The sequence below is a fragment of the Acanthochromis polyacanthus genome, chromosome 12 (assembly GCF_021347895.1).
Source record: "Acanthochromis polyacanthus isolate Apoly-LR-REF ecotype Palm Island chromosome 12, KAUST_Apoly_ChrSc, whole genome shotgun sequence".
Lineage (NCBI taxonomy): Eukaryota > Metazoa > Chordata > Actinopteri > Pomacentridae > Acanthochromis > Acanthochromis polyacanthus.
Window position 1 is genome coordinate 11044850 of NC_067124.1, and position 16657 is coordinate 11061506.

Sequence of the window (16657 nt, forward strand, 5' to 3'; positions counted from 1 at the left end):
AGGAAAAATGCCAGTTTCCAGGGAGGAGTTGACAATGTGCATGACTGCAGGTTTGATTGTGGGCAAGATGATCTGCAGGATGCTGGTGGGTATTGGATCGAGAGGACATGTTGTAGGTTTTGCGCTCAGAGGTCTGGAAACCTCATCCTCGCTCAGAGGAGCAAAAGAGCAGAGTGAAGGAGCAGTAGTGGGTTTGGGCTGACTGGACTGGTCAGGTTCAGAGAACTGGTTGCTGATTGCAGCCACCTTTTCAGTGAAAAAGGATGCAAACATGTCTGGAGTCAGCTCAGTGGACGGCTGAGCAGCTGGAGGAGAAAGCAAGGAGTTGAACGCCATAAACAGTTTTCTGGAATCAGAAGCTGCACAGATCTTGTTCTGATAAAAAGCTTTCTTTGCGGACTGCAAGCAGGAGGTAAAGGAAGCAAGTTTCTGTTTGTATGAGGACAAATCAGCGGGTTCTTGGGATTTACGCCACTTTCTTTCTGCTGCCCTGAGTCCAGTTCTTTGTTCTCTCAGAACTTCAGAGAGCCATGGACTTGGTTGTTTTTTCTTGACTGGTTTGGACACCAGGGGGCAGAGTTTGTCCAAAGAGGATGCCAGAGAGGAACAGAGTGTTTCAGTAGCCTCATTAACAGGAAGTGAGGAGAAGTGTGAGTGGTCAGGCATGCCAAAGCGCACCTCCTCAGACAGCTGAGTTGCTGTGAGGGATTTCAGGTTTCTGCGGAAGGAGACCATCTGTGTTGGTGTCTGCAATTGCGGAAAGGCAGCCGCAAATTTTACCAAGAAATGGTCTGACAGGTGTAGTGGAGTAACTGTCACCTCTGCTATGGAGCAGTTACGAGTCAGCACCTAGTCAAGGACTTTACCAGCTTTGTGGGTGGGAGGAGACTGAGCCAGTACAAGTGTTAAAGAGGAGATGAGTGCCAAAAAGTCATGTGCCTGAGGTCTGTCAATGTGAATGTTCATGTCTCCCATGACAATCAGTGGTGTGCCATCATCAGGGAAGTCAGAGAGTAACATGTCCATTTCAGAGACAAAGCCATCCAGATTACCCCCTGGTGGGCGGTACACAACCAGAATATATGCTTTGATGAGAGTAGTGAACTTCAAAGCATGATATTCAAATGTTGTGTTGTTGTTCGACGGGCGCAGTGCAGAGAAAGACCAGTTGTCTGGAATGAGCATGCCAGCACCACCTCCTCGTCCAGTAGAGCGAGGGGTGTGGCTTAGCGTAGCGGACGCAGAGAGTGCAGCTGGTGTAGCTGAGTTTTCTGGGCGGATCCATGTCTCAGTCAGGGCTACGACCTGAATGTCTGAGAGTTTCATCAGTGAACTGATGAATTCTGTCTTATTAACTGCGGACTGACAGTTCCAAAGACCAAAGGTTGGGACCACTTTCAGAGAAAGCGGACAGGTTGTGTGGATTGCGTTTGCGGAGGACTACTACTACTTGCCGACAATGACTGGGATGCGTGTAAGACACATTGTGCATTCAATTGTGACAGACAGACCTTAGCGGTAGCCGGTGTTCGGTGTCCTTGCTCACTGGACTCGCGCAGGTAGACTCGCAGGTCTTTACCAGGCATAAACTAACTGTGACGTCACCCGTTGGTTTCAACGCCGAGAAAATGAAGCCCAGAAAATAACTCACTGCAACGGTCCTTTAAAGGCACAATAGCCTCTCTAGTATTTCACTGACCCCACGCTAAACAAATCATCTTGTGAAACCATGTTTGCTCTATTGTAAATCAGGAGTAGTTGCTCATAACAAATCTTCTGAGTACACAGTCGATGTCACATTAAAACTGGGTTATAAATCACTCTCCAAGATTGATTCGTCAACCATTGTTAGGATCTTACCACTTCTCCACACCCACCAAACATTAAGAGCGAACCACAAAAATGTGTAAACACACAGAGTGCATCATTACCACCTCCTCCTTACTGTCACAGGAGGAACCAGTGGTTTGACTTCACATGTTTATAAGGTTTTAATCAGAGACACAAAATTTAACTTGACAGGGGAGAATAGTGGAACTATAATCAAACTGTTGATCTTGACTTCTGTGTGGTCTGTTCTGTGTGGTCTATTATAGAAGACATGACAGGACAATAAATGGTGTGACTCTTGCTATACTTGACTTGTGGCCCTTCCATCCTCCTATTTTTCCTCTTACTCCAGCCCATGGGAATTATCAGATTCCTCGACTGTTTGTTGTGCATAAGGCTCTGTGTAGCATGTTGCAGCTGCCACACACCAGAATTCACAATCACTTGTTCCTAGAACTATTCATCAAACATTTCTTATTGTATGCAAAACTTACTCTTTCTCTATGGTGTAATCTAATACTTCAGCATTGTTTGCCAGAGGTGCTCCGTGGATTCTGGTTTCTCACTCTTCTCCACAATGCCTTACAGCAATTTGTATACAATTCAGGACATTCCTTTGACACAGTTATTCCTGCATCTCTGCTCGGAAATGTGTCATGGATAGTTTTCCCTCACTGTTGTTCAGCTGTTTTTGGTGATGATGAGGCCCAGGGGAAAGACCTGAGGCTGATCCACAGCTGTGGTTTGACTTAGTGTCTCACTCATGGTCAACATGAGCTGATAGAAGCCAAAGGAGAGATCACCCCTCCCTGCATTAGTCATATTGACTGTATCTGGATAAGCTACTGAGGCCATGTTTGTGTGGGAGTGTGGATTTAGGTTCAGAGTGGCTAAAGTGAAACCAGCGGTGTGGATAGTTGTTTATATTAGATGTGATTTCAAAGAAAGAATCAGTGAGATGAGTTCAAGTCAAGAAGGCACAATGTAAAGCTTTTTTTTGCATCTGAAAACAAATTTATTTACTTGCCATATTGGTCTGGCTTAGTGGCAGCACAACAAGCTTCGGCATCGTGCCTCTGGCCAAATGATGGATGCAGTTTTCTTCCTCCTTTTGTGTTTCGGTCTCTATCAACTCTTCAGTTGTTGACTAATTGTGAACTTAACTTACTGCTACAAATAGCACGTCTCACAGAGTGAATAAAGGGTGTATCTGCTGTATCTATTAAAAAAATAAATAAATAATTGTAAGGTTATAATTACTGAAGGAAGCAGATTTCTGCCACTGGATATGTTTGACAGTTAGTTCTTGATACAATAGCATTACAGTTCCCAGTTCATGGTGAAATTGTCAAGGAAAAAAAACAGTTTGAAAAGGATATTCCAAAATATAGTTGACCTTTTCATAATTAAAATAATCCTAAAGATTGTGCAGAACATTCCTCAACAAATCATCAGTGCACTGAGAGATACAGTGCACAAGGAGAAGTGAAGCATAGATTCAGAAAGTGAAGCGAAAAATAAATACTTTAGTGTCAGTCAAAGTACCAACCCTAAGCACACACAGACAGAATAGTCACTGCAAAAAAACAAGATATCTAACCAGAAATAGTATATGATACAAGAGTATGTACCCCAGTTAAAAAGTGTGTCGTTATGCATAACTCTGGGGACATCCATGAATTATTGAAAACTTAGATACACGAACTGTAAAATTTACACTTGGGCTTCACATTTCAGTGCCATACTACGACAAATATTTAAATTAGCTACTTTTGAAATGTTTCCTAACTGAGGGAGGAATCAGATATGATGCTTATGTATGTGTATATAGTGTGTTATTGATCAAAGATATATAATATCATTGCATTTCTACAGCAACAGCTTTTTAAAACCAACACAGTATAACAAACGAGTCACAAACAGCTTTAAAAAAAACAAGTATTACAAAATAAAAACAAGTACTAAAAAAAGTGTAAAAGTGCAATGAGGTACAATGTCTGCTTTAAAGTGTCTGATTCAAGTAAAAAATGCTTAGATTGAGATGGTTATTGCACATTCATATGTTTATGGTCCATCAGTGAGTCTCTGTTTGAGAGCAGGGGGTATGGGTATGGGGGTGTAGGGGAGTAAGAGTTCCAGCTCTGGGTTGTGGGTGGGGGAGAGGGAGGGAGGTGGTGTAATGGAGGCTACAGCTCTAGGGAAAAAAAACTGTTCTTCAGCCTGGTAGTACGTGTTTTAATAGTACGGTACCTCCTCCCAGATGGCAGGGGGACAAACAGAGGGTGTCCTGGGTGGCTGATGTCCATGCAGATGTCCCGTGCTCTTCTCTGCATGTGTTTAGCCTATGCAGATCCAAGTCCACGATTCTCTGTGCCACCTTTACCACCTGGGACAAATCTTTCCTATCTTTTGCTGTGCAGCCACTACACTACATTGTGCAGTTCTGGCAGAGGATGCACTTGATGGTACTTCTATAGAAGTTTCTAAACAGTTGTGAAGCCAGACCAGCTTGCTTCAGCTTCCTTCGGAAGAACATCCTGAGGAAGAACATCCTCCTGATAGTAGTAACTGTGAGACTCAACAACAGACTTCTTTACCTTAAGATTAAACTTATATCCAATTTACTGCTATTTGACTAAAGTTCACAAATATCTGAAAATCAGAACGTGTGCCTTCCATCATCTTCACCAAAGCAACTAGTAATAACAACAAGCCATTGTTGTCACTCGTAGCTGAAGCTTTATCTTCATTCTCCCATGGCTTGATATCTTCAGCTCGGGTTAATCTATGTGAGTCTGTGCTGCAATTTAACAATAAGTGTTAATCATTAACCCTTTGCTACACCTGTTTTGCACTGCAGGTTTTACACCAGACTGCAGTGTGCAGCTGCTGTTTACACTGTGTGCAGAACATAATTCGTTTCACGTTAGACTTTTACAGACCTGCCAACCTGTACGCATTTTGCATAGCAGGTATGCAATTTGACATCAAAATACGCTGGTACGCTCCGCCTCATTAAACTACTCAAAAAGCTGCAGACATCTGTGAGTGCTGTTAGAAATGTGGACGTGCAATACTCATGCCTGACAACACGATGCAGCAGTGTAGTGGTGCAATTTCAACCAATCATCATTGAGTAGCGGAGAATAACGAGTCTGCCGAACTCTTGTTGGCCCGCTCTCTCCTGTCCTCTGCCTCCCTCCGCCTCTCTCCCCGTTCCCCGTGCCCCCACCTGCAGCAGCTGACGGTTAAAACGGTAAAATGGTGTGTGTGTCTGTGTGTCTGTCTGTGTGTGTGTGTGTGTGCACGCGTGAGTGTACGTGTGTCTTTTGGCAAATATGTACTGTTAATAGGGTCATTCCTACTATTTGGTGCCATTTCGGCCTTGTTTAATCCATTAAAAAAATCTTTAAATTTCAAATTTTTTCGTCTTTTATCTGAAGGATTACTTATCAAACTATAAGAAAACTATAATGGTCCAGCTCAGGATATCAATAATCTTTGTATCAAAGTAACAGGGTGGACAGTTGACTCAGGGACACAACATATGTTGAATATTTTAAGCAGTAAAAATGTATAAATAACAAAAAATAACATTTGGGGAGGTAGATTATAAACGAAGCTGTGCAACAATAGTGAAAAGTGTTGGGTTTATTTTATTACTATTACTTTTATATGTATTTTTAATTGAGCAAACATGATTTGGGACATGCGACTTTGGCCTACTTATCCAAAAATAAGGGTAATTGTTTAAAATTGAAATATTCCTGCATACATATCATTGTATATTATGGTAGAGAACTGTTAACCATATAAGCCAAGCTCATGTCGATATTCCTATCGACATGAGCGCGAGCTCTGTGTGTGTGTGTGTGTGTGTGTGTGTGTGTGTGTGTGTGTGTGTGTGTGTGTGTGTGTGTGTGTGTGTGTGTGTGTGTGTGTGTGTGTGTGTGTGTGTGTGTGTGTGTGTGTGTGTGTGTGTGTGTGCTTAAGTGGTACTCAAAATATTTCGCCAAGGTTGGCAGGTCTGCTTTTAGTAGCTTTAATGCATCCATCTGCGCTGACTTCACCATTACAAGCCTGAGGAATTTTCGTAGACCCACTTAAATGGCCCAGTTTCATGCATGTGCTGTATAGAACTTTGGATAGAGTGTCTATCCATTGTGTAATACACAATGGATAGACACTCATTCCTTTTATCCCTAAGTCTGCACTATGTGGCACTGGTCCAGTACATTTAAATGCTGCAGCCCCCTACTGCTGTGTGGCTCTCAGGTGTTAAGCTGCAATCTTGAAAACTGTGATTGTCATCTAGTATTTTTGTCTCTGCGTGTTGTTGTGTATTTTGACACCCTAACACGATGCAGTAGATTGTAGAAATGCCTTTTATCTCATTCACAGCTGCAGGAAAACAATACATTTGGACAGATGAATACAGTAATATGACAGTAATTATTGAATCAAACATTTAGTCTGTCAGTCCAACAGAGATATGGAGCACTTGTGCCTGATTTATTTTTATCCTTTCACCCATGTTGCCTTTCATCTTTACACCCTTGTGTGCCTTTGTTGCTGCTCTGAAATTTTAGCTCTTTACGAAACACTTCAGTTGCACATACACACCAACAGAGGTATTATTATGGAGGGCGGCTCTGACCTGTGAAGGAGGACGGGGGGGGGGGGGACTCCCATTCTGTTGATCTACACAGCATGACGTGTTTCACAGAGAGAGCGCAGAAAGAACAAAGATAGGAAAAGAAAGTCAAAGATCCGGCATGACAGCACCCAGATCAAAAAGGAGAAGAGTGAGTTAGCTGCTAAAGGAAGCCATCGGGGAAAGTCGCTGTGGTAATTCTTGCGGTTCCAGAGTCCTTCGACTGTAAATCTCCTGCATGGAGTCTTTCTACTCGAGCAAAGGTAAGCCAAGGAAATGTACAAATATGCAACTGAAGGGAGAGAAAGGTGACAGGTAACAAAGCCAAGAGGTAAAATGATACAGGTGGAGAACAGATGGACTGAGAATTTCTGGGGGAGGGACTGCACATGTGTCAGATTATAATACTGCAGCAAACATATAACAGGTGTCCGTCTGGGTGTACAGATCTCAGTGTTATCACAAAGGAATTCAGTGGAATCAACAAATGTTTGACATTAATTTTTCGTAAATCTTGTCTTTATTCAATTCAAGTTACTTCAGTTTCAAATCCTGTCATGATGAATTGAATAAGAGTTCATTAAACTCATATTAACAGATTTTCTTCCATACATGCATTTCGGTGGAATTGAAACACTCCACTGAGACTCCTTTGCTGTTTATAAATGCCTCTGAAAGTTGTATAAACTTTCAATATTCCAATAATGCAGATGACTACAAATCAATAAGCGTGACATTTTTATTTCACTGGATTTACAGGATGTTTGCATTCACATGGTATTGTACGTTAAATTGTCAAAAGTTTTTTATGGAATCAGACAGACGTGATTATTTTATCTCTTTTTTAAGTTGAATTTCCAGAAAAATGTATTATATATACATTGATTCACAGCATAACGATATCATACATAATGTGTAGCAAACACAGATCCAGAAATAAGAATAAAATGCATATTAATATATGCACTCATGTTAATATAACATAATAATATTTGCTTATGTGCATTGTGTGTTAGAAGTAGAAAACCTAGGAAGACCACTTTACAATTGCTTGCAGTAAGAGTAAACTGGTCAGAATGCTCTGTAAATGTTGCTTCACTGCAAATTTAGATCATTCCAGTGTCTATGCCAGCTGACACATGACAAGAATTTTAACATACAGAAGTATGTGCTTTGGAACATTGTCAGAATACAGTAGGTGTATTAAGTTAGCATACCTCTTAACATCATCAAATTAGACCTAGGGGATTGGAATTAGATCGTCCAGCAGCTTCAACATGATGCAACAGTAAAAGTATTCCAATGAAGTATTTCTATAGCTGGAGGGGGGTTTTATGCTTTTCTGTCTGTTGTAGCAGCATTTCCACTGCTAGGATTCCAGGTAATCTTTCATTTATTTATGAATTAATTGATCAGTTTATAAGTAATTCCCCAAGACGTTCAAAACATTGGCTGCTTCTCTACTTTGGGCTGCTGAAATGTGAGGATTTGCTGCTTTTATCTTTTCTGTTGTATTAGAATTTGAATATCTTCTAGTTTGAGAAAAATTAGTTGGAAAGAGTCTAAGAGCTCGAAATAGACATTTGTCAGATACAAACAGTTTTCTGATTAATTGACAATAAAAAGCTTCAAAACATAACTGAATTCACCAAAATTCCTAATCAGCATTCTGTGTATACTACTGTTGAAACGTTTGGGGTCACTTAGAAATGTCCTTGTGTTTGAAATAAAAGCATTTTTTTCAATGAAGATAACATTAAATGAATCAGAAATACACTTTAGGCATTGTTAGTGTGGTAAATGACTATTCTAGCTGGAAATGGCTAATTGATGATTAGAAAACCCTTGTGCAATTATGTTATACAAAAGTGTGAGTTTTCATCGAAAGCATGAAATTGTCTGGATGACCACAAACTTTTGAATGGTAGTGTACATTAGCACTAGTAAGACCACATCTGAAGTTCCTAATCCAGTTGTCTGAGACATGAAATACTGTTGAACAGAATAATCAATGATGCTTTGGATGTAAAATGCTTCCAAGTGTCTTCAATAATGTCGAACACTCTGTGAAGCTGAAACTATTTGGCATATTGGAAGTGTTTTTCCATTTGTCCATGAGAACATTTTCTGCCTTCTGTTTACCACTGGATCACAGTGGTGTCCATATTTTGTAATGTATTTGCTTTTTCCTGTCTGTGCCTGCAGGGAACACAGGACAACATGCTTTAAAGCTGCTAATGAGTGTGTAACATAGAGGCGACTATATTTTTATGATCCTTTCACCATTCCACAAAGCAACATGTATATGTCTATAGAATGTTTAGGGGTTTCTTTGTCTTATTCATTCTAGAGGAAAAGGTGACACTTTACCAGGGTTAAACTTTATTGAAAAAAAAAAACTTGCAGTAACAATCTGCAGTTTTCAAAACACAACTGAGCCATTTGACCGAAAAAGAGCGTGGAATAAAAAGTCAGTGTTTGACTGACTAGTGATCTTATGTGAGTGAAATGCTAAAACAGTGCAGACATCACCACATTTTAACCTCTGATCTCATTGTGGTTTATCAAAGATGTATTAAACCTCTGGAGGTGTCACTCAGTAGTGAATGGATGCTGACTGTAGCCGTGTGGTCTTGAGCAGATTTACTACCTCATCTTCACTAGCAGCTCCCTAATTTGCCACTTTATGTCCCTGCTTCAGCAGCTTGAGCAGTAAATATCCCTCGGTGTGTCTCTGCTGATGCTCAGTCCAGCAGCCCACAGAGGAGAGATTTTTCTCACACTCAAAGGCTATTTTGCTGTCACACTCTTTGGGATTATAGATGAAAAAGTTCCCACTGAGCTTCCATCAGGCCGCAGCACGATTCAAAGACCTCCCACCTAGTGAGAAGTGCTGTACTGTATGTGTGTGTCTGAGGGTCTGACTGTTCCCAAGTCTGCATAAATGGAGGAAAAGCAAAGTGCTGCTTTTTGCATTCACTGGTGGAAAAGTGTGTTGGGATGTTGTTATTGTCGGACAGGGGAGGTTGCAGCCAACACCATCCAGTGGGCAGAGATTACTGGAGAAATCAGGAATTTTGGGTCCTCACACCAATAAATCTCACTGTAAATGGCAATAAAAAAACAACAAAAAGGCAAACATATTAGATTTATTGCTTTCACTCTGTTCACTAACATCATTAGGGAAGATTAAAGTATGATTTAAATTCTTTGGCAAAATGACCTTCAATTTCCAGTCTAGTGATAAGGGTTTGTCATCATTGTTTGCCTCTGATAGCAGTTCTATAATGTGTATCATGTAGAACTTCCTGAGTCTGATAACAAAACACTGATAATTTAATCAGGCTCACTGTCTTTGTCTGTCACTGTCATGTCATCCAGCCTGTCTTGATTTTGATGACAACCTGGTTTGTGAATAAAAATGACAGAATTAACAATCAAGAAAAGGCCTGTTGACAGAAACCTGCACTTCAGGAGCTTAACTCATATTAGAGTCAGAAAGTTGCTGTATTTCACCTTTGCTGCTAAAAATTGGTCAGTTCTTGTTTTTAATGTGTTTCTTCTGACTTAATTTAACCATATTTAACTGTCTTTATTGTTAACAGAGCTTACATAGTTAAAAGAAGTTCAAACCACACCCACTGATTATAAGATATGGTTTAACATTCCATAAAAAGCAAGGGAGTGGACGTTGTGTTTGGATTCATCTATCTAAGTGCTATTTCCAAGGGCGAGTCCAAACTTTTATTCTCAGCTTTTTGTTTTTTATGCTTTAGCAGGTCATAATTCCAATTGTGATAACATTGTGTAACTCAGGTTACAGTAACTGCTGAGCTGTAGGAACGTGGTGACATCTCTGAACAAAGGGCCAGTGGTCTGACCAGTCAGACAGATGTTAATCTGAGAGGAAAGTCGTCAAACAGATGTTAATCTGAGAGCAGAGTCGTCAGACAAAACGAAGGCGGACGGTAAAATTAGCAAAACACCCAATTTATAATCTACAGTGACATTTTTATTGAAGACTTTCTTGTTAGTTTGGTGCAAGTTTTCTAGATAATTGAGATGATCATCAGACTTTAAGTCTTCTTGCTTTTGCTCTGACTGCTCATCTCCTGCTTTATCAGACTTCATGGTCCACAAATGCTGTCATTTTGTCAGACGCCCGTAATGATATGCCTATTTAGAAAGATTTGGGGGTCTGCACAGTGGCACTTTCGCCTTGCAGCTAGAAGATCCGCGGCTCGCGTCTCAACCTTCCTGAGATCTTTCTACGTGGAGTTTGCATGTTTTCTCCAGGTTCTCCAGCTTCCTAACACAGTCCAAAAACATGCTGAGGTTAATTGGTAACTCTAATTTGGCCATAGATGTGGATGTGAGTGTGATTGTGATTGTTTGTCTGTATATGTAGCCCTGTCATAGACTGGTGACCTGTCCAGGGTGTCCCCTGCCTTTGCTTTAAGTCTGCTGGGATAGAATCCCCCCATGACCCTAATGAGGATTAAGTGGCGTATAGATAATAGATAATGGAGATAGATTTGGGGACTAGCAGTCACTGGGTTTTCACATGCAGTGCCCTGCTAAATGTTCATGATGAGCCCTTCAACGTTTATTGTTGTTTGTCAAACCCACTGAAAAGTGACAAGTGACCTTAAAATGCAATATGTTTATTATCATAAAAGAAACAATCTTTTTTTTTTTCTTCTGACACTGACTGGAAGAGAGCCAGAGAAAACAAACACATGGCCAGGAGAGAATGTTTCTCTTAATACAATAATGCCTCCTTGTCCTTGAGACATTGTTGTTCTATGTGTCACAGTTTGGCAGCAGAGTGTCCATCCAGGAAATGTGACCATGAGAAGCTCCAGAGGACAGTCTGGCTGCTCTTTCAGGACCCTTCCTCTCATATCCTGTTGTTCAGAGTTTGATGATGTTCTCTGAAATTTGTTTCTCTCCACTTTGTGGTTTGTCAGTTTCCTGTCATAAAGTAACAGAATTGAATGGCACCATATACCGTGCATGCATCAATCAACCACAATAGTAAACCACAGACAGGGGAAGTGAAAAACATTGATCTTTTTTCTGCAATGCAATGTTCTGCTGGGTCCTGGCATTCCTGTGGATGCCACTTTGACATCTACCACCCACCTAAACATTATTGCAGACAAAGCACACCACCCAGTGGCAAAGAAACTCCCCAACAGCAGTAAATACCCTCTGTCACACTAAAAAAACGACTCATGAATGAATGGTTTAATGAACATGAATCGGAATCAGAATCAGAATTACTTTATTCATCCCCGAAGGGAAATTCAGTTGTCAGTGTTCTTATCTGCTTAATTTTGAATTGAATAGCCTGACTGCTGATGGCAAGAAAGATTTCCTTAATCTTTTGGTCTTGCAGCGCAGGGATAGAAGCCGTCCACTGATGTTTCGTTGTTCATTGAGGCAGATGTGAAGTGGATGATCCATGTTTGTCAGAATGGCCTCCATCTTGCTCAGTGCCCGTCTCTCCACCTCATCCTCCAATGTTGTTCAATCCGATTCCAACCACAGAGCCAGCTTTTTTAATCAGTTTGTTCAGACGCCTTACATCCTTCTGTTTTATGCTGCCTCCCCAGCAGACTGCAGCATAAAACAGGACACTTGCTACCACAGACTGATAAAACATCTGCAGCATCTTACTGCAGATGTCTAGTGATCGAAGTCTTCTGAGGCAATAAAGTCGGCTCTGGCCCTTTTTGTAGAGGAAGTCTACATTTGTAGACGAGTCCAACTTATTATCAAGGTGGACACCTAAATATTTATATGATGTCACCATCTCGATGTCCACGCCACAAGTGTTCACTGGCTGAAGAGGGGGTTTGGATCTGCGGAAATCTATGATCATTTCCTTTGTCTTTGAGGCGTTGAGTAGCAGACAGTTTTTGTAACTCCAGTCACTGAAGGCACTTATCAGATCTCTGTATTCAGTTTCATGTCCATTTCTGATACATGCCACGACAGCAGTGTCATCAGAGTATTTCTGAATATCGCAGGACTCAGTGCTGTATTTGAAGTCAGATGTATACAGAGTGAACAGGAATGGAGCCAGGACTGTTCCTTGTGGAGCCCCAGTACTACTCATTAATGTCCCAGAAACACAGTTCCCCAGCCTGACAAACTGTGGCCTTCCTGTCAGGTAATCTGTAATCCATGAAACACAGGAAGGATCCACTCCCATCTCTGTGAGCTTGTCTTTGAGGATGGTGGGTTGGATGGAGTTGAATGCGTTTGAAAAATCAAAGAACATGATTCTCACATAAACTCCAGGTTCCTCCAGATGAGACAGGGCACGGTGAAGCATGAAGAGGATGGCATCATCCACTCCAGTGTGTTCTTTGTATGCAAACTGCAAGGAATCGAGTTTGTCTTTGACCTCAAGCCTCAGGAGACGTAAAACTAGCCGCTCCAGAGTTTTCATGATGTGTGAGGTAAGAGCAATCGGTCTGTAGTCATTTAGTTCAGCCGGACATTTGATTTTTGGTACTGGTACAATACAGGATGTTCTCCATAGAGCAGGCACTCACCCCAGCTGTAGACTCAGGTTGAAGATCCTGTGGAGAGGTTGACACAGTTGTGCAGCACAGTCTTTAAGCAGTCTTGGACATACACCATCTGGGCCAGCTGCCTTCCCAGAGCAAAGTCTCTGAAGCTCCAGCATCACCCCTGTCTCTGTGACAGAGAAGAATACAGGTGCTGGAATGGAAGTGGCTGCAGCTGTGGAGACGTGTAGGAGATGAAGGAGGAGCTATAGTGGGGATTTCCATATGTTGAGGAGAAGAAGGAGGAGTAGCAGTGGAAGTAGGTGTGTCTACAGTGTCAAATCTGTTGAAGAACAAGTTGAGTTCATCAGCTCTTTCTACATCACCCACTATTGGCTCCCTCCTCTTTTTATTGTTGTGTCCAGAGATGGTATTGATTCCTCTCCAAACATCACGGATGTTACTGTGTTGAAAATTCTTCTCTATCTTCTTTTTGTATTCCATCTTTGCCACTTTCAGTCTCCTCTTCAACTCATGTTGCACTTCTTTCAGCCGTTCTTTGTCACCATCTCTAAAAGCTTGTTTTTTCTGGTTGAGGATTGCCTTTATGTCGCTTGTGATCCATGTTTTGTTATTGGGGAAACAGCGAACAGTCTTTGCAGGTATGACTGTGTCTCTACAGAGGTTGATGTATTCAGTAAAACAATCAACCTGTCTGTCAATGTTCATGCTGTCCTCATCTGTTTCCAGGAGCACATTCCAGTCTGTTGATTCCAAGCAGTCCCTTAGAGCTTCATTAGCTTGAGGAGTCTATTTTCTGATTTGGACTTTAGTTGCAGGCTGTCTCAGCACACAAGGTTTGTAACAGGTCTGCAGATAAACCAGGGTATGATCTGACCTGCCCAGTGGTGGTAAGGCAGTAGCTCTGTAAGCTTCTTTGACATTGGCATACAGCAGGTCTAGGGTTTTATTCTCTCTGGTACGGCAGTTAACAAACTGTGTAAATCCAGTCAGGTGAGAGGAGAGACTGACATGACTGAAATCTCCTGATATTATTACAAGTGCCTCAGGATGTTGAGTCTGTATCCTAGCAACAGTATCATGCAACACATCACATGGAACAAAGTCAGTTGCTTTGGGTGGAATGTATACAAGTATTGTTATGATGTGACTGAACTCCCTTGGGACATAATATGGCCGAAGTCCAACTGCCAACAGTTCAATATCTGGACAACACAACTTCTCTTTAACCATTATGTGTGAGGAGTTACACCATCTTTGGTTAACAAATAAAGCCAGACCTCCTCCTTTCTTCTTCCCACTAGCTTTAGCATCTCTGTCTGACCTTATGAGGGTGAAGCCAGGTAGATCCACAGTTGAGTCTGAGTTGTTTTGATTCAACCAGGTTTCAGTAAAACACAGGAGACTGCATTCACGGTATGTTTTGTCCGTCTTCACCAGCTCGTCACTTTTGTTTGGCAAAGAGTTCATGTTTCCCATGATGATTGATGGAAGAAAGGGCTTGTATCTCCATTTTCTAGCCTTCATCTTTGCACCAGCACGGCAACCACGAAAACACCTCAAGATGTCCACTGGAATTGGATGTTGCAGTCCAGATTTGTTCTGTCTTAATGAAAAAAGCTCCTCTCTTGAATAGATTCTTCTCCCAGCAGAAACCTCCATCAGCAGTCGATAAAACACAACAAAATATTTTAAAAAATATAGCAAAAATACAGCAAAAACTGAAAACAGTTAAGAGACACCAAACTTTGCAGCCACTTTCATGCATTTACCATATTGAGCCGAATCCAGAGATCTCACCCTGTAACCCACAGTGTCTGTTGGCAGTGTCCCACTGCAGGACACCAAAGGACAACCCCAGACGTCCCAACTCCAAGCCATGATGGGTCAATTCTGGTATCATAAGGACCTACACAGTATTAGGCAGGTGGTTTTAATGCTGTATCTGATTGGAGTGTGTCGTTTTTCATCTTAGCAGTCTGTTAAAATGCCAAAAAAAACAGTGGTTACATCTTTAGCATCTTCTTCTCCAAATATGAAAATATGGTCTATTCTTTTTTAATAAATTTGCAAAAATTTCTACATTTCTGTTTTTTTCTGTCAAGACGGCGTGCTGAGTGTACATTAATGAGAAATAAAATTAAATTTTTTGATTTTGGCAAATGGCTGCAATGACACAGAGAGTGAAAAATTTCAAGGGGTCTGAATACTTTCCGTACCCACTGTATGTTGTATGTTCACAAAAAATACAATGTTCTCCTTGTCTTCCAAATAGTTTTTTCTTTGTCTTCCTTTCCTGTTCATTACATGTCTTAAATGAATTTTTAGCAAAGTTAGAATCTTGTTTTGTAAGATGTAGGGGCCTGAAAGACAGATATAAGCATTTAGAATTAATAGCAGAATGTCAAATGCATTAAAGGTTATTATCCTGACCACAACATAATATTTCACCTTATGTTAGGTATTTGCTAAAAATATTCACCATAAACACTTAGGCAGTCAGTCAGCTGCTGAGGACTGTATTAAAAGTTAGACAGCTCCTATTTTAGAGCACCATATTCACCAGTGTCATAAGGTGATGATTTAACACAGTGTTGATTGCAGATGAGAAACTCTAGCAGGGCTGATGGTTGGTAGCCCATGCTTTATGTTACTCGTATACTTTGGAAACTGGTGCTGCTGAAGGGAATGTATGGCACATTAGCCGGGCGATGTGGGTGGTAGATATTGGGGGCAGAGTGGACTGACCCTAGTATGAAGGACAGCTCCTGGGTTTGAGGCTTTCATCTGAAATGGTGGCATTCAAAGGAGGTCTGGAACACTTCCAAACAAAGAATGTTAGATCATGTTTATTGTGATATTTTCTTATCATAGTACATTTAAAGTAAATTTCTCCTAGATTTTATCATAGTGATGAGCATTGAGGCAATAAATTGTGTAACATTTATGCAGGACAATATGTGACATGAGCCCACTCTTTCATTTTATTTTCAATAAGTCCTTACAGACACAGCAAGTCCCAAACATTTGGAAAAATGCTGTAGTGGTCCCAGTCCCCAAATGCAGCTGTCCTAAGACTTTAAATGGTTTTAGACCTGTTGCTCTTACCTCAATTTTAATGAAGACTTTGGAGAAATTGGTTAGGTCTGAGATCCTAAGGACAACTGAAGGTGCCCTGGACCCAATGCAGTTCACTTATAGACCCAGTAGAGGAGTGGAGGATGCAACTCTAACACTGCTTAACATGCTTTTTAAACACTTGGACGAGAATGGGACTCATACCAGGCTTTTATTTGTGAACTTTTCTTCTGCTTTTAACACCATCCAGCCCCACATCTTGATAGAAAGGCTGTTACTGCAGTTCAATTTAAGTAACAACCTGGTGGGCTGGATCCTTAACTTTTTAACTGACAGGACACAAAGGCTCAGGGTTAACAATGTTCTATCTGACCTAAAACACACATCCACAGGGTCACCACAAGGGTGTGTGCTTTCTCCTCTACTGTTCATTCTGTACACAAATGCGTGTCAGAGCATATATGAAAACAGAGCAATCATAAAGTATGCAGACGACTCTGTTATTGTAAGTTTACTTAAAGGGGGAGAGTCCAGCCATGGCCCAATTGTTGAT

At 41.1% G+C, this 16657-nt stretch overlaps 1 protein-coding gene across 8 annotated transcripts in view; it reads left to right on the plus strand.

Annotated features, from left to right (window-relative positions):
• Positions 1-16657, plus strand: part of plecb (plectin b) — a 214155-nt gene that overhangs the window by 85256 nt on the left and 112242 nt on the right. The window contains exon 1 of one of the 8 annotated variants that reach the window (XM_051957228.1): positions 6606-6747. The exons of the other annotated variants lie outside the window; for them this stretch is intronic. Coding sequence (XP_051813188.1) covers positions 6723-6747 — 25 coding nt within the window. The 5' untranslated portion in view covers positions 6606-6722. Of the gene's footprint in view, positions 1-6605; positions 6748-16657 lie in introns of those variants that run through there. 8 annotated transcript variants of the gene reach the window in all.